Source organism: Limulus polyphemus, unplaced genomic scaffold, assembly GCF_000517525.1.
Source record: "Limulus polyphemus unplaced genomic scaffold, Limulus_polyphemus-2.1.2 Scaffold779, whole genome shotgun sequence".
Taxonomy (NCBI): domain Eukaryota; kingdom Metazoa; phylum Arthropoda; class Merostomata; order Xiphosura; family Limulidae; genus Limulus; species Limulus polyphemus.
In genome coordinates this window covers 85,260-108,662 of record NW_013666389.1, presented here as the reverse complement: position 1 = coordinate 108,662, position 23,403 = coordinate 85,260, and the positions used below count along the sequence as shown (strand labels likewise).

The following is a 23,403-nucleotide window of genomic DNA, read 5'->3' as shown; positions in this document are numbered from 1 at the left end:
GGTTTGTGATATGTATTATCATGATCTGGCAATGAAATACAAGCATTTGGTCTAAATATAAGCAAGACTAGTGAGAGCAGATAGACTGTGTGTTATAAGTTATATTTGTTGATTATTAGAAGTAATACAGCTTATCGGAAATACTCTTTGATTATTAATTGTGATGTGACATTATTCTTAAGAACTGTTTAATATTACTAATTATTATTTCAAGTAATCTTACAAATTAAACATTTTCCTTCTTTTAGTTCTTTTTTCCTAATTTGATATTGATAATGTTTTTTCTTTGGCTATATCTTTGATTAAGTTTTAGATATTTAGTTACAAAAAGTCTCAGACAGACAATAGTTTATTGATTATTAATTTCTGAAATTTATAACTTGGATTATGATTAATAGATTTGTAATTTTTTTTTATCTTGCCCTAGTAGTAATGTGATTGTTTGAAATGATATAATGATAAGATGGGTATTCAATATGTTTCAATCTCCTCAAAGATGATATAATTGAATCACATAAAAACAAACTATTACTGTCTGTAGCTTTTGCAAATGTAACCATTAAATTAAGGTTATTGGTGAGTAATGGTACTGGCTAATTTTGGTCAATCCTAAGGCACCTCTTTGCTTAAACAAATACATAACAATACATGCTTCACAGATATAAGAAGTAATAATGCAAAAATTAAGCCTCATATTACTGTTTATCTAAATACATTCTCAAGGGCAGATACAGGCCTGGCATGCATGGGTGCACACACCCCTGTTTTGAAAATCAAATCAAAATAATTGCAAAAATTGGATCAAAAATGTAGTGAAATTTCATGTTAAATAAAAAATAAAAAAGTAATAGCAACATCTAGCAGACATTATAACAAATCTAAATAACCCATTTAACCCATACCAGGGAAGTCCTGAAAATTCCTCGTTTACATTCAGAATCACCATGCCTCCCTGTTTTCAAATGCCTGGATTTGCCACTGATTCTAGCTGTAAATATTTCCTTCTTTTAATACTTAATTTTGATTTCATTCCATTGAAAAAGTATAGCAGATATTGAATCACTTACTTAAAGCCCATTGATCTTCCACATATGACACTTAATAAATATTTCAATTTAAGCTATTACAAGTTCATAAATTAATTTCATGCTTACCATATACATACCAAATAATATAGTACATTGTACAGAACACTTCACAGAGCTATTGTACTGCTAGATATATATGATTGTTAGGAAAAATATTTCATTTAAATAATAACTTTTCTAATAGTGCTTTCAGTTCTTCAGGAAATATACATTAAATGCTTAATATACAGTTACTGTGAATTAAGGAAATCAAACTAAAACATTAATGGAAATATTAAGACTTTAAAAATTAATATTTTGAAACCATAAATTATTTTATCAAAGACAATCTTTTGCAGTTTCAAAACTAACTATATGTAGTCGTTTTAAAATAAAGAATTACATGTTAAATTCCAAAGTACCTAAATAGACAAAAATAGTTTAATAAAAAGTTTTAATTTTGTTAAATGTTAAAATGAACATAATTTGTTTTAAAGACTATGAATATTTAAGCCATATTACTTTATATGATTTTTTTAGTTTCAAACAAAAAGTGTAGAACAACATTAATAAGAAAGTTTGATAACTTACAGATGATTATATCATCATAAATTCAAAATAATTTATAACTGGGGTGCCTCTTTAAATATATATGTGTCTAGTTTAACAAATGACAGTATTATTTTTAGCTGTTAAGGCAATTGGCTTATTGAATGAGTTGTCATTGGCAGTAGTGAAGACCAACACTTCACAAGAGTTTAAAACTGGAATTCTATAATTTCCAGAAAAATAAATGGTAGGTTTAAGTTATTGTCTTTCCCTTTTTCTTGAGGGTCAGTGTGTAGGAACCACTTTGAAGGACCAAATTATCCCTGTTTGTATATTATGTTATCTGTATGTTATTATATTCTATAGTACCATTAATTTTTAACATGTGGTAGTGAATTTTGGTGAAACTAAATAATAATAATAAAATGTGTTTTGGTGAGTAGTAACAAACACCTGGATAATGTGTGTTTTTACCTGACAGTGAAATCAAGTTGAGATAACTGTGAGACTAACATTTACCTGGTGAAAACGATTTGTGTGAATACTGTGTTATTGCAATAACTGCATGAATAATATATTGTGGTGATAGCTGTATGAACGATCGTGTGTTTCTTAAGCAGAGGATGAATAGTTTTAATGAAGTTAGAGATAAATATCCAAATGTAGATGATGATGGCTAGCAGTGAATGAACCTTTTCTAGAAAGTTATAGAAGACAAACTTTCAAAATGTATGAAAGGATGAAGCTGAATTTCCAATTTTATATCTGAAAAATAAAAAAAGAAGAAAAAACGTTTTATTATGATATAATCTATCCTAGTAATTTATTAAAGCAACAAAATTAATTTTACTTGTTTAAACATTAATGGTAAATATTGAGTCATATACATCTACTTTACCATATTTTTGAAATCTCTTGAGCAATTAAGAAATTAGTATCACACAACTGAAAGAAACCTATGGCTGGTATCACACACTGATACACACTTACAGTTGATATCCCACACACTGAAGCAACCTACAATCAGTACTGCACACACACACTGAAATATTTGTAATTGGTATCCCACACACACTGAAGCAATCTATAATTGGTATCAACACACTGAAGCAATCTATAATTGGTATCACACACACTGAAGCAACCTATAATCAGTACTGCACACACACTGAAATATTTGTAATTGGTATCAACACACTAAAGCATCCTATAATTGGTATCACACACACACTGAAGCAATCTATAATTGGTATCAACACACTGAAGCAATCTATAATTGGTATCAACACACTAAAGCATCCTATAATTGGTATCACACACACTGAAGCATAGTATAATTAAAGTGTTCCAAATTGCAACATTAATTTCTTGATGACCTAATACAAGAATGAGACAAAGATTAACAGACGAACTACAAAAGAAAACAATCAATCTGATAGAAAACAAGATCAAGAAAGTCATAGAAAATGAATAGAAGGATTATTAAAATAAAATTGGTAAAGAATAAAATGGCACTGAAGTACAGAGAGATAACAATACCAAGATTGCAGAAGCCATAGGAAATGTATGAAAGGATGTAAACTTTAAGATAAAATATCTACAAACAGAAATCAAGAATCAAACTAGCTACACCTCTATCTGCATTCAATCAAGAATTTCAACCTCAAACACCATTAACTATGCAATATGGAATAGAAAAATTCATCTGGTCTATAACTGTTACCAGCATTTTTTGATGCTACCTATAACTGCAGGGAGTTTTTGGACTACTCCACTTACACCACTGCCTCATCAAGTTCTGGAATTTAGCTATTTCAACGATGCTGGCCAATTAAAAAACCAACAGACTATGATGGAAAAGTACCATGGGAGATGCAGTTTGAAATAATTTCCAAAGTGAATGTATCAAGAACAAGCTATTTATCCTGCTAGATGCACATTTAAAAGAACCAATTTTAACAACATTAAGCAACCTTCCAACTACCAGGCATTAGTAGCTGTCTTATCAATTAGTACATTCCATCAGAAGCAAGTTTCTTAAGCAAAGTTTGGAAGCAGAATTAAGAAACCTTAGTTAAGCTTGCTGAGGATGTGGATGCTCCATGTATAATAATAGTTTTGATTAAATCACAACCAATTCATATATGCCTTAGTGGATGAGAATATGAAAATTAGTCTAAAGCAAATAAGGTGTACAGCTTCCATAAAGACAATCCCATAATTACTGGATGTCTTTCAATGCTTGTATGTCTATGAGATTGTCAAATCAGATAGTGTAGAGACAACTCTTTCTGATGGAGGTCAAGAAGAGCTCAAGTGACTAATTATACAACTATTTACTCAGAATTAAAGAAGCAAACCACAGCAGAGGAGATGTTTCAATGTAACATAAAATGTCATAGTTACTGGAACTACAAACAAAAGCCTTCAAGGAAACTACAATAATTGTGAGAAACGTGGACATTACAGCCAAGATTGTAATGGATTATCAGTCGTTAATAAACAATATTCCATGTACCCCAATTAATATAAGAAGTGCATTACTTAAAAAAAACAGTCATTAGTTATCAAATTCATTGATGGGAAACTTGTAAGTTGTTGAATGTTACTGGTTCTACAGCTGCAGTTATGCTGATGAAAGCTGGGAAAAGATAGAATAACACAAACAATACTAGTTTGTGATAGATATATTAACAACCAATGAGCCATGAGATGAACAATTATGGGCCATTGCAGGCCAGGACAGCTGTGACTGCCCTAAACTAATGGGTCATCCACTGCATTTGTGGACCTTTACTATTGTGTCAAATAACTAAGTGGACCCTGAGGTGTAAAAGGTTCAAGGAAAGTTAGAAGTCACCATCACTGTGAAAAACTTCTCTAAAGAACACAATTTGTGGGTAATTGGAATAGAGAAAGAATGCACACTGGGAATAAATTTCATGCTGAAACACAGCTAGATGTGATGTCAGACTTCTTTCAAATAGTTTTAGAGTCTATGATCCAGAAATCCCTGTATAGTACTTGCCAATACAACACCAGAGGTTATTTGTTTGTATGTTTGTTTTGTTTTTAAACACAAAGCTACATAATGGACTATCTCAGCTGTGCTCACCATGGATATTGAACCTTATTTTTAGTGGCATAAGCCCTCAGATGTACCAATGAGCCACTGGAGGACCAGATATTGAATTTCCAGTAATAAACAGGATGGAAGCACAAATATGAGTGAGTTAGCTAACCATACACAGTCCTTCAACTACTGAAAAAGTACATTTCATACAAATTTAACACTGCCATTGAAGAAAATAGACAAGTATGTAATTCAGGAACAAACACTGAAGGCTGAAATTTATTGAATATATTGCAATGTAATACCAGTAATAAATTTGGACTGTTCAAAGCAATGTTTCTTAATAGTGTGCTGCTCAGCACTATCTCTAAAATTTACAAAATGTAAGTATGTTAATAACTCATGGTATGTAGAAACAAACCTCATTGATCAAATAAAAAAAGCAGAAATTTATGTTCTATCTTTTGATGAGTTTCTACATCACTTGATTAGTGGAATATTTAGAAGTAGCAGAGAGGGTTTTACAGCTGTTGCCAAATGTGAATGGAGACATCAAGAAGCCATCCAGCCAAATATAAAAAACAAACACATTTTATGCAGCAAAATACAACTTTTCTAACACAAGACTATATTACCTTTTGCATAAACATCTCAAAGAGGATAGAAAAGAAATTAGAGAGATGATCATTTTGGTTCTGACACTTTCTAATTGTTAGTCAGATACAGAGAGAGAATAATTAGTAAATTCTGATATGGAGGTTGAAAACCTTAAAGATTAGAATATTGTCACAATGAAAAAGGTCCACAATGAAGTGCAGAAGACAGCCAAACATTTAGTAGAATACCTTAACACTACAGAGCTTCTAAAAATTTGTAAGTGGTGAGAATGCGGTATGGTGAATTCTTATCAATGAGAAGTAGAATGAAGTAGAGAATGAGAAAGAATTTCAGAATGAGTTGAAAGAAGTTAAAAATATGTAAAATCAAAACTCACAATCATCATAACTAAACTAAGCTAGAATGCTACAGATTTGATGATTCAAGTAGAAAAAAAACATTAATTTATGTGTTTGGTCAAATCAAGTGTCTACAGACAAAAAATTCAAATGAAACCCTTGAAAAAAAGTGTACACTAAAAACAAGAAAGAAAAAGTCAAAGCTTGAAAATATTAAACAGTCAAAGTGGTGAACTGTATAGAAAAAAAGAAAAGTCTGAAAGAATGTTTAAAGTGCTATTTTGAATGAAACAAAATAATATCATGAAGAAATTGTAATATCGTCCTAGATATTTTATGTTGTGTCTATTTTTTGGTGTTGTTGAGCAACAGTATTTGTTTTTTTAGACAAAAATATATCTATGTAATGTTAAAGCATAATAACATATTTAAATAAAGTGAGTAGATTGGATAGTTGAAATGGTTTGTAAGCTGCAAATTTCTGTTTTATTTGTTTTTTTACACAAAATAATGAAGAATTTAAGGTCATAGAAAAGTCCTGGACTTTTGTAAGTTTCTGTGTGAACCCTGTATGAGATGCTGAGCTCGAAATGTTTTTTCTTCTGTTTTTATGACAAAATATATATATATATTAGCAACATTCTTAACCCTAAACATTATACAGAAGATACTGGAGTTGGCCTGAACAATGTACATATTAATCCTTTGACAGTAATTAAAAAGCATTAGAGATTAAAAATAAAGTGCCAGGACCTAGCATTTTTTTTTATTCAGGATGTTAAAGGCAGTCAAAGGTCAGATATAGAAGCCTCTCTTTTTCTTTAATTTTTTGGTCAGTCAAAAGATAGTTGGAAGGTGCCTAAGAATTGGAGAATTGTTAATTTTACTCCTGTTTTTAAAAGGGGGTCATAAAAACTGCCCTTGAAATAATGGACCAGTTAGTCTTACTTTTGCAGTGGTAAAAAATCTAGAAAGTCTGAATAAAGAAGCCTTACAAGATACCTTACTGAAATATGATATTACAAAATAGAACCAAGATGGATTTCCTGAAGAGAAATATTGCCTTACTAATCTGTTAACTTTTTAAAGATGTCATTTGTTATTTAGATGATGGAAAGTGTGCAGACTTAGTCTACTTAGACTTTCAAAAGGCTTTCAAAATGACATCACACAGAAGAATGACTAAGAACATAATATTGGTGGGAAAGACTAGTTAATTGTATTGAATGGTGGCTGGATGAGAGAAAGCAAAAAAGTTGTTACTAATGGAGTACAGTCAAACTGGACCTTTGTCACTAGTGGTGTGCCTCAGCAGATAGTGCTTGAGCATTTGCTTTTTTATCATTTATATTAATGACTTTAAAAGGGGCATAGTTATTAAGTAATATAGATATGTATGCATATTATGTATATAGTGCTTTGGACTTGAAAATAGATTCTAGCGAGTTTGAGGCTTGCTCGCAGCATGTTGTTGTGTCCTTGAGCAAGACACTTACCCCAATTGTTTTAGCCTACCCAGATGTATATTGGATACCAATGCATAGTTGGGAGTTAATCTGTGATAGACTGGTACCTGTTCAGGTGGAATGTATTATCACTCTCATCTGCTTGTGCCACTGAAACTGGATTTCAGCATCAGTTGCTATTGTGCATGCCTTCTCAGCATTTAATGGATTTAACTCAATTGGGGCATAATTAGTAAATCAGTAGCAGTTACTGACATTAAACCTACTTGGGTACAAGTATTTCTAGCTATACTGATGATATTGAGGTGCTACATAAAGACTAAGATCAATTTATATTTATTAAGTTGAACAAATGTTTGACAACTGATAATTATAATATGTGCAAGATAATATATTTTGGTTATTATACTTTGGAACACATGTGATAGAAGAAAAGAATCTTGACAAAGTGGTATGGAACTCAAGCCATTGAGAAAGTGCTCTTTTGCTAGTAGCAGAAAAACTAACAGATGTTTAGGATATATTTATAAAAATCATTGGTTAAATATCAAATACAAGTTGTTATATTTTTATATATAGTCAGAATATAGTACACAGTTATAGTCTCCATATCTAAAAAGCATAATGATTTATTGAAAAGGGTTCTTAGAGAAGTTACAAGAATGATTCCAGGGATTGAAGGGTTTTCTTGTTGGTATAGGTTAACAGCTATTAACTGAAAAGAAATTCAGTCAAGACAGTTGATAGAGTCATTTCAAGATAGAAAGTTTAATTAGTCAGTGTCTTTTCATGAAGTATTTGGATCTGTGTTTTACATCATTCTTATTGAATTATGTTGTACAAGTAAATTGATTTTACATTATACCTAGTATCATTAGAGAGATTGGAAAATTATTTATAAAGTAGTGTACAAGTGTTCAAGATTGTAGACATTAAAGAAAGAAACTGATGTTTTTTAGCATTATGTAGACAGGACATTAAATTATTTCCACTATGAAATTTTAAAAAACCTTCCAAAAACATCAAAACAATAATTAGACCTGGAGATTACAATACTTTAATTACTATCACTAATATACAATGATATTTTTAAAGCACCAAATTGTTTGCTAAACCAGCTATAACAAAGTATATATATAAAGAAAAATGGCTTGAGTAAACTTTTTTATAACAGGTACCAATTTAATTTTATCTTTCAAATAGAGATTTTAAGTTCTCTGATTTACAATTATAATATAAAAATGTCTGCAGTTTCTTCTCAATAAATAGTTTTTGTCATCTTCTTTTACTCATTTCAATGTTATTGGTGATGATATTTGGGTAAAATCTTATATAAATTTACTAACAACTCTTATTCAAAGTAAAACCTTACCAATCGTGAAGCTAAAAACATTGTCTTACAGATATCTGAAGTTACACATCAGAGAAGACTATCTTGTTTTGACTGTAAAAAGCAAGGTATAAGAAACTACAAGTTATCCATTTAAATAATAACACAAGAGCCTGAATAAATAAACTAAACTTTTTAATTCCACAAATTGAGCATTAATACTTAACCCTTAAGTACTTATTTAACATTTACATGCACATAAGTTCCACATACTAGTTCAAGCCATTACAAATAGGAAAGAAAAATGTAATATAACAATGCTAAAGAAACATTTAATTCTTCATTCCTTTCCAAGTTAAAATCATCAGTGGTAAGACATCTATTTGCAGACTTTATGGATTGGGAACAATTATTATTTGTCTGGGGTCACATGACTTCACACAAGTACTTTAGGGTTAAATTTCACAAATGCTGTAGACAATATCATCTAAACCAGTGATTCACAACCAATGAGCCATGAGATAAACAATTATGGGCCATTGCAGGTCGTGACAGCTATGACTTCCCTAAACTAATGGGTCATTTAGTAGGTCATTAATGGGCATTTGTGGACTTTTACTGTTGTGTCAAATAACTAAGTGGGCCTTGAAGTGCAAAAGGTTGAGAATTCCTGAGCTAAAGGACAGAGAAAATTACATCAGAGTTAACAAACGTTAGAAATCACCCTTTCATCTTTTTGAAATGGCAGATATAACTATCAGGATCAACAATAGAATGTGTGTTTGAAATTACACATAAATATTCTGTTTCATCAATATACATGTGTTTGTTATGCTTACAGTCCTATGTTCAAATTAAAGTCAAGTACTCATTAAATACATTGTTCTGTTTTAAAATTAAAAGTCCTATATTTATCAAACAAACACGTATATATATATATATTTATATTTCCATGAATGTCAACATTCTAAATTTGATGCACCCATGTCTCTCAGTATATATGAAAAGCTCTTTATTTCTATTACGTATGAACAGACTACAAAATCTTAAACCTGTAATAATTCAACCATAATACTTTCAAAATAATTACAATATTTCTTTTTTTAAATCTAGATATGCAAAAAACAAATTAAATACTAGAAGACTTGTTAACCTTTCTTTAAGTTTTTTACCTGTATTATTTTCTAATGGATCAATATAATTTTCCACTGGAGAGTTGTTTAAGGGCTAAAATGGTAAGCAAAAATACTGGTTTTAAAAGCAAAACGTTTTGCAACACGACATTTTTGAAAGTAAAAATATCAAATATAAAACTTCAAAAAATTCAGATTATAAGCTTTTCTTACATTTTATTTATACAAGTAATAGGTGGTTTGCAAAGGAATTTGTTTATAGTTATGTTTGTGTACTGTTACATTTTTACCTAGGGTTTTTACTTTTTCTAGCTTTCACATATAATTTCGATTTAACATTTTTCTAGCCATAATACCACCTAACAGACACATGATGTCATTGAATAAAATGTGGAGCACACTCTGTAAAATTTGTTGAAATGCCTATGGTACCAGACTTTTCAGACACTATATTAAACAACACTTCTATGAAATGGTTGTAGTAAAAGCTAGTGTCCCTCATTATAGTGATGCTAGTCTGTCTTTGTAACAGACAATGATATTTTCAAACGTTAGATTTAGAAGTATAAGTAAAATGGGGTTTTAATCATCACATGACCCCAAGTTTCAATTTTCAAGACTATATGAGGTAAGAATACAAATTTTTCCTGGAAGACCTCTCATTTTCTAAATGTTTAGTGTTTCTAAATGTGTGAACAATTTTGAAATTCTCTCTTTTTTTTCACTTACTTAATCACTTCATATTTAAGATTTATTCTTCATCTTTTATATCTTCTTCTCTATGCTTAAGTATTAGTTTCTAGTAGCTTTAAATTTATAAGTTTTAATTTTACTCAAGTAAAAATTTTACATATAAAATCAGGTCAAATGCTCAAAAGGAAATGTGATTCCTCTCATCTTGGACAAAATAGTGTATTCTCTATTATGATGTTACTAAATTTAAACAAGAGGGAATCATCAATAGCCATGGCACTTGAAATTCTTTTAGGTAGGATTATAGAGTAAGTTAACCTATGAGACCTTTGTTTCCCTTTGTATTAGCTATGTGTTTGTGTGGCAGCAATACCAAGCGTGGAGCGTGCATATCCCTTTTTCGATTTTATTACTCATCAGGATCTCTACCCTCAACTTGAAATTCTCTTAGGCAGGATTAGAATAAATTAATCTAGGAGACCTTGAGCATGGCCAAATAAATCAGAACTGTAACTATATCTCAAATTGGTCAAGAAATGATGGAGCTATGAGCTAAAAGTGTGTACTTGTAAAACTCAGAGCCATTCTATGAGTTGCTCATCTATGACTAAAAACAAAAGTGTCATGTGAAAACATCATAAAATAGTCTAAAACTTTATTTTCTCAAAAGATATAGCACTTCCTGCTTATTAAAAATAGTTTCTGTTGTATCTAGATTGAATATCTCTAAAACTTGTGTTGCGAGTTAGATAGCTAGGCTTGTTTTTGGTAAGTTTCTTATAAAACTAATTTATGTATAAAGCTTATTTTCTTCTTTTAAAAACGTCAAAGCTGTAAAATTTATTTATAAAAGATATATAATATATTTCTAAATTAAATAAATATTCTGTCCAGTATGCTTTTGAATGAATGTCTTTTTTTTTTTACCTGTACAACTTGAAATGTTTGTGTGGCGACAGCCGTATAATTTTTAAAGATATCATTCCTAAACAAAGACTGCAGTTTTTGGAGTTGTGAGAGGAGAGATCTGTAGAGAGAAACAATATAAATAAGTATTAAACAAAACAATACTGAACAAGTTCAATCTAAATACAATTCAATCTGAGCTACTAAACACTTTTACTATACATTCAGTAAACTTAATAAAATTTTGAAGCAAAAAGTCAATTAAACTCATTACATTGTCATCCTGATATTAAAAAACATTATCTGAATAGTTTTTTTTCATGAATAATAAGCTATAAACTGAATAAACCTAAATTTAAGACACATTTAAAAGATTATGTTGCATTCACAATGTCTGACTGTATCTTTAATACGGAAAATAAAAACATAAAAGGTTGATCTTAACTTACTTCTAAAAAGTTTTCTTTTTCCATTTATTTCTTAGTTACATTTCCTACTTTCTGAAGAAGTCAGAAGGTAAGTTCACAAAATGTAATCAAGAAAAAAGAATGCTTTTCAAGAGTAATGTAAGAACAAACTTTTAGATTTTAAATTAAAATGGCACTTATTCCAGTTTCCAAGGAAGTATAAAAATTAGCAATTCCGTATCTGAAAATACTATTGGAAATAGTTAAATTTGATTATACTTTTGTAAGCCTATAAACAATGTTTGAAATTTCAATAATAATTTTGAATAAAGAATTACTGTATAATAAATGTATCAGTTTATGGAGTGTAAACCACTTGTCCTTTACGTTTGATATACAAAATTGATTTCAAGCAAAATTAACTAAGTATAGCTTAATATAGTTTAAAAATTAGTCACCTTACATATTCATAACTAGTTATGTTCCTAATGACAGTAATACTTTCTTACACAAGTACACACACACATATGTACATCCCAGTAGACATACAGAAAAGAAAAACATTCTTACAAAGAAAAAAAGCTTAGAAAAAATTACTAAACTTTACTTAAAATCTCTGAGAAAAGATTTTAGAAATGGAACAACAAATCTTTACAGGTGTTTTTCCTACCTGTCAAACTTCACAAAAAAATAGATTCACAAGGTGAAACAAGAAACAAAACATTCATCCAGAAAAACAAAATCAGAATGATGATTGACAAAACATACTCCGTACTAAAAAGATTGGTTTCAACAGAAGTGACATACCCAACTCTCCACTAATGTTATGCCTGCATATCAAATCGCACAAGAAATCCTCTTTTTACAAAATGAATAAAAGATAAACTGTAAAGCTAATGCATAATATTACTTTATTTCTTATTATTTTCTTTTAAATGTTTCAAAAAACTATGAAAATAATATATTTATAGCATTTATAACATTAAATAATCTCCTCAATAAATAGTTTATTTGTATTTTTAAAAAGGAATTTCTGTCTGCAGGAGTAAGTGATTTTTATCAAACATTTCCGTATAAAATATTATAAGGTTAGGAATAGTTATAACTTTTATTCATTGTGTAATGGTCTTCAGATTCTAAATTATTCATTTATTTGATAGTTGCGTCAGCGAGTCACATGACTACAGTGATGCAACGTTTCTAGAACTATCATGTACTTTGGCGAATGCTCTAGTATTTACTAGATAGGGTAGGCGGGTATATATAAGAGGGGACAACGTGACGCGAGAGGAGGGTGAAGGTAATGTGTGTATAGACAGTGAGTAATTGAACTGCAGTCAGAAGTATTGTAGACGTTCGTTGTTACAGCGTTTGTTTAGCGCGATTGTTGAAGTTGAGTGTATCGGTAAAGTTATATTCGGAAAGAATAAACCAGTTTTATTAAGTAAAGACTTGTGTCGTTAAAGTTTCGTCGGAACGAATTTACGGAGAGTTAATTAACAAACGGAGACGTAACAATATGAATATGTTTTGCATTTTTTAATGATTTCACAGAAAAATACTCAGAATATCAGTAACTAGAACATTTGTTGAGATAATAAGATGAGCAATTGCAATTAAAGTAAATCATAAATGTTACTCCATCTACTGGGTTTAGTACTTTATTTTCTAAGATGTTCTATAATGTATACAGATGATTATTTACAATTTTTGTAAGTAATGATTACATTTGATCTACTAGTACTTTTCCTGGCAAGCATATTCTATCTACTTTCCCTACTTCCAAACAATGACTCATATCATCAGTGATGTGCCATATAATTAAGCTTTTCAGAGAACAGCCATTTCAAGGTCTCTTTCCTTCCTCTTGGCAGCTTCCCATTAACCAGCTAATGTCTTAGGTTTGAAATTTACAAATGCACATTTAAGCACATCAAGGGAACAGAAACCATTAGAGCCACATCAGACTTGAAAAGTATGTGGCTGAATAGTATTATTTTGATTCCAGATTCTTAGGGTCATCTTCTCATAAAAGAAGTCATTAATTTTAAAGCATGTGAGCCCTTGTCAACTCAAAGCCTTGTTTAGTATGTTTTTACTTGAACCAGTAGATACATTCAACTTATTGCAATATGGTTTTTGGATTGAAAGACTTTCTTTCATAATGTAGCCTTCATTGTGCAGGTTAAGGCATTGATCCAGATTGGCTTGAGGTGGTTTGGGTTTCTAAGCCTGCTAATGTTCTAAATGCTATGCTGTGTGAGTTGTTCTGCTTCCATGGAGGACATTTAAAAAACACTATTCTTTGAAATTTGTCTCCCCTAACTCTATATCATTACCAATCTCGCTATATATATTTCTTGTTATAAAATGCAGTAAAACAATCTTCCAGACACATATCAAGTTTTGGAGGCATTTTACAGGTCAGAACTTTTATATGGAAGGCAGCTTTTTGTCAGTTAACTGACCATAGTTCTAGAGCCATCTCAATATTTGCAGAGAAATGCTAATTAATCACATGCATTTCTATAACCTGTAAATGGCCCTCTGTGTATTAGTGATACACCTACAGGGGTTTGTTTTTCATTTACTTACTTATTGCTGATCTTTAAAGATTCTAGTCTTTTCTTATAGTCATCATTTTCATGTGTTAAGTTCTCCACACTGGAAATAAAATAAACATGTTGGCATTATCTCTGAAGTTATGTCTCCACTGAGAGTGTTTCAAAACACATTAATAATTTATAAAAGAATCTAACTTCTACAAGTCATTTGATTAAGTAATAAATTTGAATGTTAAAAATGCAAGAACACACTAGAGCCTACAAATAATTTATCAGTTTTACTTGCTCCATCAACATCACAATCCAATAATCAATGGCAAAATTGGAATTTGTCCTCTTGTTGAAAAAAGCACAGAACAATACAAAGGAAGTAATATTTAAATCAAACACATTAGGCAAACTGAAACCACCCACAAAACTAAGGATTAATATTATAACTTTAGTGAAAGTAAGGTTTATATCTTGGATATCTTATGATTCTATCATTTGACATTATATAGTTATATCTTCTGTAATTTATCTGAAATGAAGCAATTACAAGAAACATGAAAAAACTATTGCAATTTCAAAGGTATAAAATATACCTTTTTTCTAAATTATCCACATATTCTTTTTTCTTTCTTCTACTTTCTTGAGCTGAAATCTGAAAATAAATCAATTTTTGAACTATATTACCTTAAGTATGTTAATTAGATGATTTTACTTACACACCATTTCAATTTTGATAACCAACTGATCGAAAAGTTATGATGTGGACAAACTTGTTCTACACTTTTCAAGTGCATTAGTAAGATCACTAATTCTATATAGTTTTAATGTGTGTGTATATTTTATAAAAACAATATTCCCCGCCACTTTCAGCCTTTAAAACTCTTCCTACTTTAATAGAGTATTTATAAATTTCACGTATTTAGTCTATAAGATCAGGAAGATTAGGTTTCATAACAAATATGATAAACATACTTTTTATATATTTTTTACTATAGCAACTTGTATTGAATAAAATTATTGTCTTAAAAGAAACCTCAGTAGGAAACAAAGATAATGTCACAGTTTTGACATATATCACATACATTACCCTACCAAAAGTAGTGGAACAGCTTCCCCTTAACTCTTAACTGTCCTATCCAAACTGAATTTGCATGAGAATCCCATAATCCAGAATTTTATAGGGTTTTCATAATGGTCAGAAACTGCAACAGAAAGTTGGAGTCAAGGTGTTATAAAATAATTGTCTCACTGATTTTAACAGAGGGATGCAGCATTGGTGGTATGAGTAGTCAAGAAATTTCAGCCAATCTACCAATGCCTAAATCCACTATGGGTTATGTGCTGAAGAAATGGAAGGCCACTGGAAATGATAACATAAAATATTGGAAATGATACCCAAATTCACAATCCATTGATGGTAAGTTTGATTCAAAAATGTTGTTAAACAAAACTACACATGTTTCAATGAATACATCACTTAGGACTTAAATGAAGTGCAATAATGTAGTCCCAAAAGTCCACTATATGGGAAGCTCCATGCTACAGAATTTTACAGATAGGATACAGCTTATAAGCAGTTATTACCTCAGCTTTCATAGCACCTTGAGCCTCAAAAATGGAAATGAAAAGCAATAAATCCCACTACTAAGTGCTTGATTTGGTATAATCAGTGGGGGTTCGATGGTACCTAAGAATTACTTTGGATATGAATGTGTTATCATAACTGTGAAAATTAATCTATGGGCTGTATCATGAAGTTGATCTATTCTAACTTGGCTCATTGACATCAGTTACAAAAGTCATGAATGCCTAATCTTATTGCAAGATATTGACAAATTTTGCACTGCCAGAATTGATGTATTGGAAGGCCAATAACTTCTTCTGTGTGATAATGAATCCTGTCCAGCAATGTTTTAATTGAGAAGAATAATATCCAGAATCTACCTCAAGATCTCAATACATTTGAAATAGCTTATCATGAGAAGTAGAAGCCTGTTCTGCTAGAAACTGTGCGTAAAAACAGTTTGCAGCAGAGGTTAGTAAGAAAAAGCAGCCTGTGATTTACACCAAAGATGGACTCACTTTCTACTAAAGGGGGATCTTGTTGTGGAACACAGAATCTTCTATCTCAAAGTCTTCTGTTCCAGTACATGACTAATAAATAGCTCAGACAATGATACTTGGAAAAATTTAAAAAAAATTATTTTCTTACCAACTAGTATTTGGTCAATAAAATGAAAACCATTTAAATAAATTGTTTACATACATAATTAGTAATGTTTGCCATTCCCCCTGAGATGTTGGTTTGTATGTTTCAATTAACTATATTTATTAAAACCATGAAAACAAGATGTATTTTTACTTTATTTTTAATTTTTCTACGAATTTTCTTCAGAGACTTTTCTTCTGCTTTGGTCAAAGGAAGGTGTTGAGGTACAGTATATCCCTCGGACAGCAGAGTGCGTTTTTCTTCTTCTGTAAGTACTATTGATCCTGTTCCTCCTTTCTGTCAGACAACAATATTATATTTGAGCTCAAAGCAGTAATAACCTATAAATACATTATATAACATATCCTAATGTTTAGGGACAACAAGAGACCTATTGGTCCATCTAGGCTGTTCCATCCTCCAAATTATACTAAAACTATTAAATGAAAAGAAAACCTCAAAGCCAGCCCTTATTGTTCATATAGTTATCAAGCTTTCACCTAAACACACTTAAATGTACTGCTTCCACAAGGCAGCTCATTCCAAAGGCCAACCACCCTGTTAGAAAAATAAAAATGTCTTAGCTGAAGATGACTCTTACTCTGTCAAAATTTATATTTGTGTCCCATAGTCCTACAATTCACACCATTATGTATGAAAAAAAGATGATGCCTCAACTCTATCAATTCCCTTAACTATCTTAAACACCTCAATTAGATCTCACTCTTCTTTCTTAAAAAGAAAACGATTTCAGAGATCTTAAAACCTCTTCTTGTATGACAACCCCTCCACCCTAGGTACCATTCTAGATTAATTCTTCTTTTCTAGTAGCTCTCCTCTGAACCCTTTCCAACAATTCAGTGTCCTTTCTAAGGTAATGAGCCCAAGACTGAACACAATACTCCAAATGTGGCCTAACCAGTGACCTATACAATGAAATTATAACCTCTTTTAGACTTCTATTCAATATTTCTGTAGATACAACCTAAAATCCTATTTGCCCTACCACTAGCAACAGCACACTGCTTGGATGGCCTAGGAAACTGATAACCACTACATCAAGATCCCATTCTTTCATAACACTGTTAATATAATGCTCTAATAACTTGTCTAAATATTGTGTTGCATATCTGCTCGTTTGTTAATTTCCCGTATAAATTCTTTCCGAGGAACATCAGCGATACAAGTCCTTTCTTAATTAAAACTAGTTTATTCTTTCTCGATACAACTTTGTAATACATAGAATTTCCACAGTCACTTTAAACTTAACAATCTTTATAACACACGCTATATATATCACAGTGATTCACGCACTTTACTTACGGTGCCTACTGTTCGCTTGACTCAATTATCTCTACCTTCAATCTATCTGCATATCTATCGCACTGGTTTTACTCGCCAGGCTTATATACTGAAAAAGAGGGCGTCTAGCAAACACTGGGACATTCGCGAGGTTCCTCGATAAGTCATGATCTTTCTAGAAACTCCAGCGCAAATGCTCCCAGCGTCACGTGACTTCCGCTGTCGTAACAATTGTACAGAAGTATTTAACTCTTAAAACCAGATGACTCAATGTTCATTATAAAGAGTAGGGCTCTCTGAGACAATTAGTAACTTCTATAGAGAAAAAACCTAAAAGAATAAAGCCATCATAAAGCTAAGTTTATATTCATGTATAATGAATTCAAAAGCAAGTACATTCTAAACAATATAAAAAGGAGTCAACACAAAAATGAAAACAGAGATTACAACAAGCTCAATCTAACATTTTATAATCATCATTTGATTTGAAATATTCTTCCTAAGACATTTAACAAGTATGAATTTGTTTAATGTTTATTGCAAACTTTTTGTTTGTTTCTAATTAAATACAAAGCAAAGCAATAGACTATCTATGCCGTGCTCACCACGAATATCGAAACTCGGTTTTTAGCGTTATAATATAAGCCTTTCAGATTTACCGCTGAATCATTGGGGTGGAAGGGAAGGGCATTTATTAAAGTTTTCTTTACTCTCTTTAAGATATGCGTGAACCATATTTGTAATGTGGACTCTGTCTTTCAAAAGCCTTGAAACAAGAACTTAGTATATCAAGCCTACAACTGATCGGCTTTGTTCATACCGAGTGAGCTTTGCTAAATACATTCCTAAGTTATCATTTCCATATAAAACGGGTTTTTAAATCACACGTACAACCTCTTCATGTGTACCGTCATCATTAATGCTCTTTAAGAATACTTTCTCATATAATAACTTTAGATTATCTTACGATCACAGTGTTAACTGAAATATTTGCTACGGGTTTATATGACATATAGCTACGCCCTAGTTACAAGCATGCACTTTTTAATTTCTTTGCTTTACATACAAGGTATAATTGTGTTTCAACACTAACAATACGTATTTCTAAAAATAAATATAAAGCTCAAAACATCATATAAAAAATACGCATATCTCAATTTATCAAAACATCATATAAAAAATACTCATATCTCAATTTATCAAAACATCATATAAAAAATACTCATATCTCAATTTATCAAAACATCATATAAAAAATACTCATATCTCATTTCATCAAAACATAATTTCTCAAATGTTCTCTGATGGCAGTTTTCTTTCAGTTATTTTCTTTACACTGTTACACTAAAATAACACTATACGTAATAGCTAATAAGGTAATTTATTCGCAATTTAATGTGTTTTATTGATGGATGAAAAGGCGAATAAGACTTCACTATTACCATAAAAATTTAAATGTAACACCAAACGAATGGGCCATCATATAGATAAAACAAACCAAAATACCAAAGATTATGAGGAAGGTCTTCATGCCGAAAATTTGACTCCTTATTTGTTTTTATTTTCTTGATGAAATCATATAAGTTCTGTGAATATTTATTTCTAGCTAATTATTGTTGTTAATAACAAATATATATTTCTTGACCCTTCATTAAGTCTTAAGGGCTCCCAATTGGCACAGCGGTAAGTCTATGGACTTATAACGCTATAAACCGGGTTTCGATACCCATGGTAGGCAGAGTACAGATAGCCCATTGTGTAGCTTTGTGCTTCACAATAAAAAACAAACAAGTCTTACTGTTACTTTTTTGCATCTGTTTGACGATGCAATATTTACCTTGTCAAAATATTTTACATATTTAAAAACAGCCAAGTTAGAATATAGGGGATAGCCATATAAAATGTGATAATATATATATATAAAAGGGCAAACCCTATAGATATCTAATGTAAAAGAAAATAAGTTAAACAACAAAGAATTGAAGTAAATTATATATTTTTATATTCATGGTGCTGCTTATTCCAATTGCAACAGGTACTGTTTTATTAGACAAACTGCAGTGTGTGCTTGAAAGTATTAAATGGTCAGGTTTATTTAGTAAACCATATTAAAAATCAAGGAGCTTTATTTTCAAATCCTCATTCAAACTTGAACACACTGTGTTAGTAACCCATTTAAGAATTCCGACGTTGGAACAGAGCAAGAAGATAAACGATAAAAGCAGTATTCGTTCTTACCACTCCTTGAACGTTATTTCTTTTAACCTATAACAACTACAATAAGCCAGAAGTAAGGTTTAAGCACCAGCTGTTATCAATACAAATGCATCATCTTAGACCACTATACAAGTCCGTCATTTCAGACTGTCCACTTGCCCCTAGGCCTTATCAAGTCATCAGTGTTTAACCTTGCAGCTGCGAATAGCATATAACCATTGAAATTATCAAAACAATATTTATAAAAGATATTTATATACTACAGTTGTCAAATCTTAGTTCAAATTAGTATCCACCATTGGCGTTTTGTGTCGTGGCGGTTCTCCTTTGTTTACTTTATTTTTTGCCTCTTCAACAAAATGAAAAAAGAAACAACAATTTTTCCACGTTTTGACTGCTTGTCTCTCTTGATCTAAAACAAATATGAAGCTTGTTATTTAATTACTAGAATAGAGGCATTCCAGCATTTGGAACAGCTGTGGCAAATATCCCCGATTTGACCAAATGTTCGGCTGCCGTACCTCTATATACGGGATATTATTCCGACTTCAATCTTAGCTAGAATTATTAGCGTACTTCAAAATCAATTTCATGCTACAGCTATGTAAGTAAACCTACTGTAAGATACCTTTAAAGGTTTAAAGCTTGTTTGTATTATAATTAGATTGTGTAATCCCAAAAGCCAAACTTTAACAGTATTTATAAAGGTCAAATTTTATAAAAAATATGCAGCTGATTAAATTGTTTTTGTTTTTCAAATATCAAATATTAAATTGCTTATTTAGTAAAACTTAATCGTATGCATTTTATGTTAAACATACTTATAAATACTTACTTTTTGATGAACTATAAAGTTATTGATTTATTGTATACAAATTAAGAGCTAAGCTCTTGTTGCAAAGTTCTACGCGTGAAGTCCCCCCAGTGGGACAGCAGTAAATCTACGAACTTGCAACGCTAAAATAAGGGATTCGATTCAACACAGCAGATAGCCCAGCGTGACGTTGCTCTAAAAAAAAAACAAAAAAAACAGACACGTGAAATCTTGTAGTATTGATGCATAGTTGTTTTTTTTTGGGTTTTTTTTTTTTTTTAGAAAACATCGAATAAAATTAAATACACGCTTCTGTTTAGCTTCAGAATGATGCATATGCATTTTATTTTTAAATTTTCTGGATACTTAGAAGGATATGGGATGCATGTTATGTGTTTTTGAATCAAATCTTCGCTGTAGATACAAAGAAATGATTAAAATATCTGTAAATGATAAAAATATGGAGTGGCGAGGAAGGTCAATTGTAAATTGACCGAAATATTGACCACTTGATTCCTTAACACTTGCAATGATTATAAACTTTTCTTTGTATTTTGAGATTCTATCACTGCACTTGTTTGATAGTGGAATCAGCAATTGACTGTAGAACTGGAAGCTTATGAGCTCTCAGTAAGAGACTGCATGTCCTGATATTACACTAAGGGAAAGATTGTAGGAAACCGTAATTATATATCCATACATCCACCATAATGTACATAATTTTGAAAAATGCTTAGTTTCAACTTGAATCTAAGAAACGCTAAAGCACACATAAATAATGATCTTCAAAGTTACAAAAATGAGTAATTAAAGTGTATGAAAATGGTTAACTAAATGTGCCGCCATCTATTGGAACAATCTAAACATAAACGTGAACAAATCGTCGTAAGTTAATGTATTGCGCATCAGGAAAGGAAAATTATCTGCTAATTTTGGAATCTTTTAGTGTTTAAGAAAGAAGCGGAACAACAAATATTGCTCAGCAGTACTGAGTGAGACGCAAACGAATGTTCGTCGTTAGAAAACTCTTTAATAAACATTTTAGTCATATACTCGATAAAACTATTCCATACTAATATCTTAGTTACAATTACACCATAGCAATCCTGGGCACATTTGAAGATGAATTGAATGTTCTGATAAAAATAATCCACAATATAACTAACTTTTTTTGGAATGTTTAGGTTTTTTATTGTCTCTATTCATGCAGGTAAGAGATCAGTGTGCGACAACACTAATAGAAACATAAAAATAATATTTGTACTTTCAAAAACACATAAAACACGTTAACTGTAAATCGTTGAGATGAAAAATAGTTTTTTATCCGTGGGTTATGAGATCCAATTCACGATAATGAGGTAACTATTAACCTATCAAATATCAGTAGATTAGGATGACCATGGAAATTAAACAGTGAATTTTTCAAACTTTAAAGCTAACTTTAGGAAATTATTTCTCCAAAAAATAAAATATAAGCTATTCTTTCTTTTAGTAAAAAGTTATTTATTCTATATGATTTTATACTTTGTAAAGTTTCCCTTGGGTCATCATCTAGATATTTTAACTAAAATTGCAAGAAATGAGGTTAAGTTCAATTGCTCGTAAGATTTTTGCATAACAAGGACATGGCGACATTTTTTCTCTTCTTTTATTCAAATTAAAGAAAACAATACCCTTAGTATTAGTTTACAATTTTGAAAGGATCATCGTTTAAAAGCAATACCATTTACAATAGATGTGACATATTAAAACGTCGAAGGCATAAGCTTAAAGCCCATGAATCATCATATTAAAAAAATTATCTATAACTAATAAAAACACCTGAAATATATTTCTCGAGGAAAACACAAATAACATATAGAAGTCAGATGTGGATTTCTTGTTTTTTTCTCTCTTTGAAAAATACATTAAAGAGGGCGCTCACGATTAACATTTCAATAAATTTGAAAAGCAGAAGCGTGAAAAAGAAAAAAGAAAAAAAGAGAGAACTTACCGGTTGTTTGCTTATTAATTGTGAAGAGATTGACCCTTTAAAACTTGACTGCATGACCACAAATGGAGAGGAGTGGCAGCTATTAGTTTGTGAGGAAAAACCTTGCGATTTAATGACAACAAGAGATGGTGGTGAAGATGGATTACTCAAACAGTGAAGTGGCGATAAGCTGTCATCAGAATCGCTGCTGTTATTTGATAGAGGGGTCAGAGGAAGAGAACTTTCTAATAAAAGAAAAATTGTTCATTGAAATAAGTTTATACTGAAAGGCAATTTACGTATTGTGTCTGTGCGAGAAAGTTTAAAAGACGTTCGAAAAAATATATATATACCCTCTATATCTTCATTCTAATGTTGAACCCAGAAATCAAGATAATATCTGATATATAAAGTAATAGAAAACCACAGAAACGTTGTTGTTTAGAAAATTATACCCATAACAGACGCGTATAGTAAAACATTCTGAAAAACACTTATGACATTTTTAAACGTGTAGAGCAGAGTTCGTGACTTTGTGAACATATAAAGAAAAAAAATGCTGTAAACATATGAGAGTGTATGGTAGACTTCTTCTTCCGTAAATCTTTTCAATATATAACGGCAAAAGCTGTAAACGTTTGAGAGTTTACAACAAATCACGCGTTTTTCTAAAAAGAAGGAAGTTATTAACCTTCTTATCATGAAAAGCAGAACATTTTTGTTTCTGAAGAAAATGAAACAAAGCGATAAACCT

General features: G+C 30.8%; 1 protein-coding gene across 4 annotated transcripts in view; it reads right to left on the bottom strand.

The window, feature by feature from the left end:
* Positions 1–1,712: 1,712 nt before the first annotated feature.
* LOC106460483 (cyclic AMP-responsive element-binding protein 3-like protein 2) overlaps positions 1,713–23,403 on the bottom strand; it is a 64,050-nt gene continuing 42,359 nt past the window's right edge. For 2 of the 4 annotated variants that reach the window (XM_022387222.1, XM_022387223.1), the window contains exons 4-11: positions 22,671–22,894; positions 16,498–16,641; positions 14,729–14,787; positions 14,176–14,244; positions 11,195–11,294; positions 9,614–9,668; positions 8,484–8,555; positions 1,713–2,381 (exon numbers count right to left, since the gene is read on the bottom strand). In XM_022387222.1, the coding sequence (XP_022242930.1) occupies positions 8,542–8,555; positions 9,614–9,668; positions 11,195–11,294; positions 14,176–14,244; positions 14,729–14,787; positions 16,498–16,641; positions 22,671–22,894 (665 nt within the window). In that variant the 3' untranslated portion in view covers positions 1,713–2,381; positions 8,484–8,541. Of the gene's footprint in view, positions 2,382–8,483; positions 8,556–8,831; positions 9,117–9,613; positions 9,669–11,194; positions 11,295–14,175; positions 14,245–14,728; positions 14,788–16,497; positions 16,642–22,670; positions 22,895–23,403 lie in introns of those variants that run through there. The other 2 variants (XM_022387225.1, XM_022387224.1) reach the window with 2 other exon arrangements.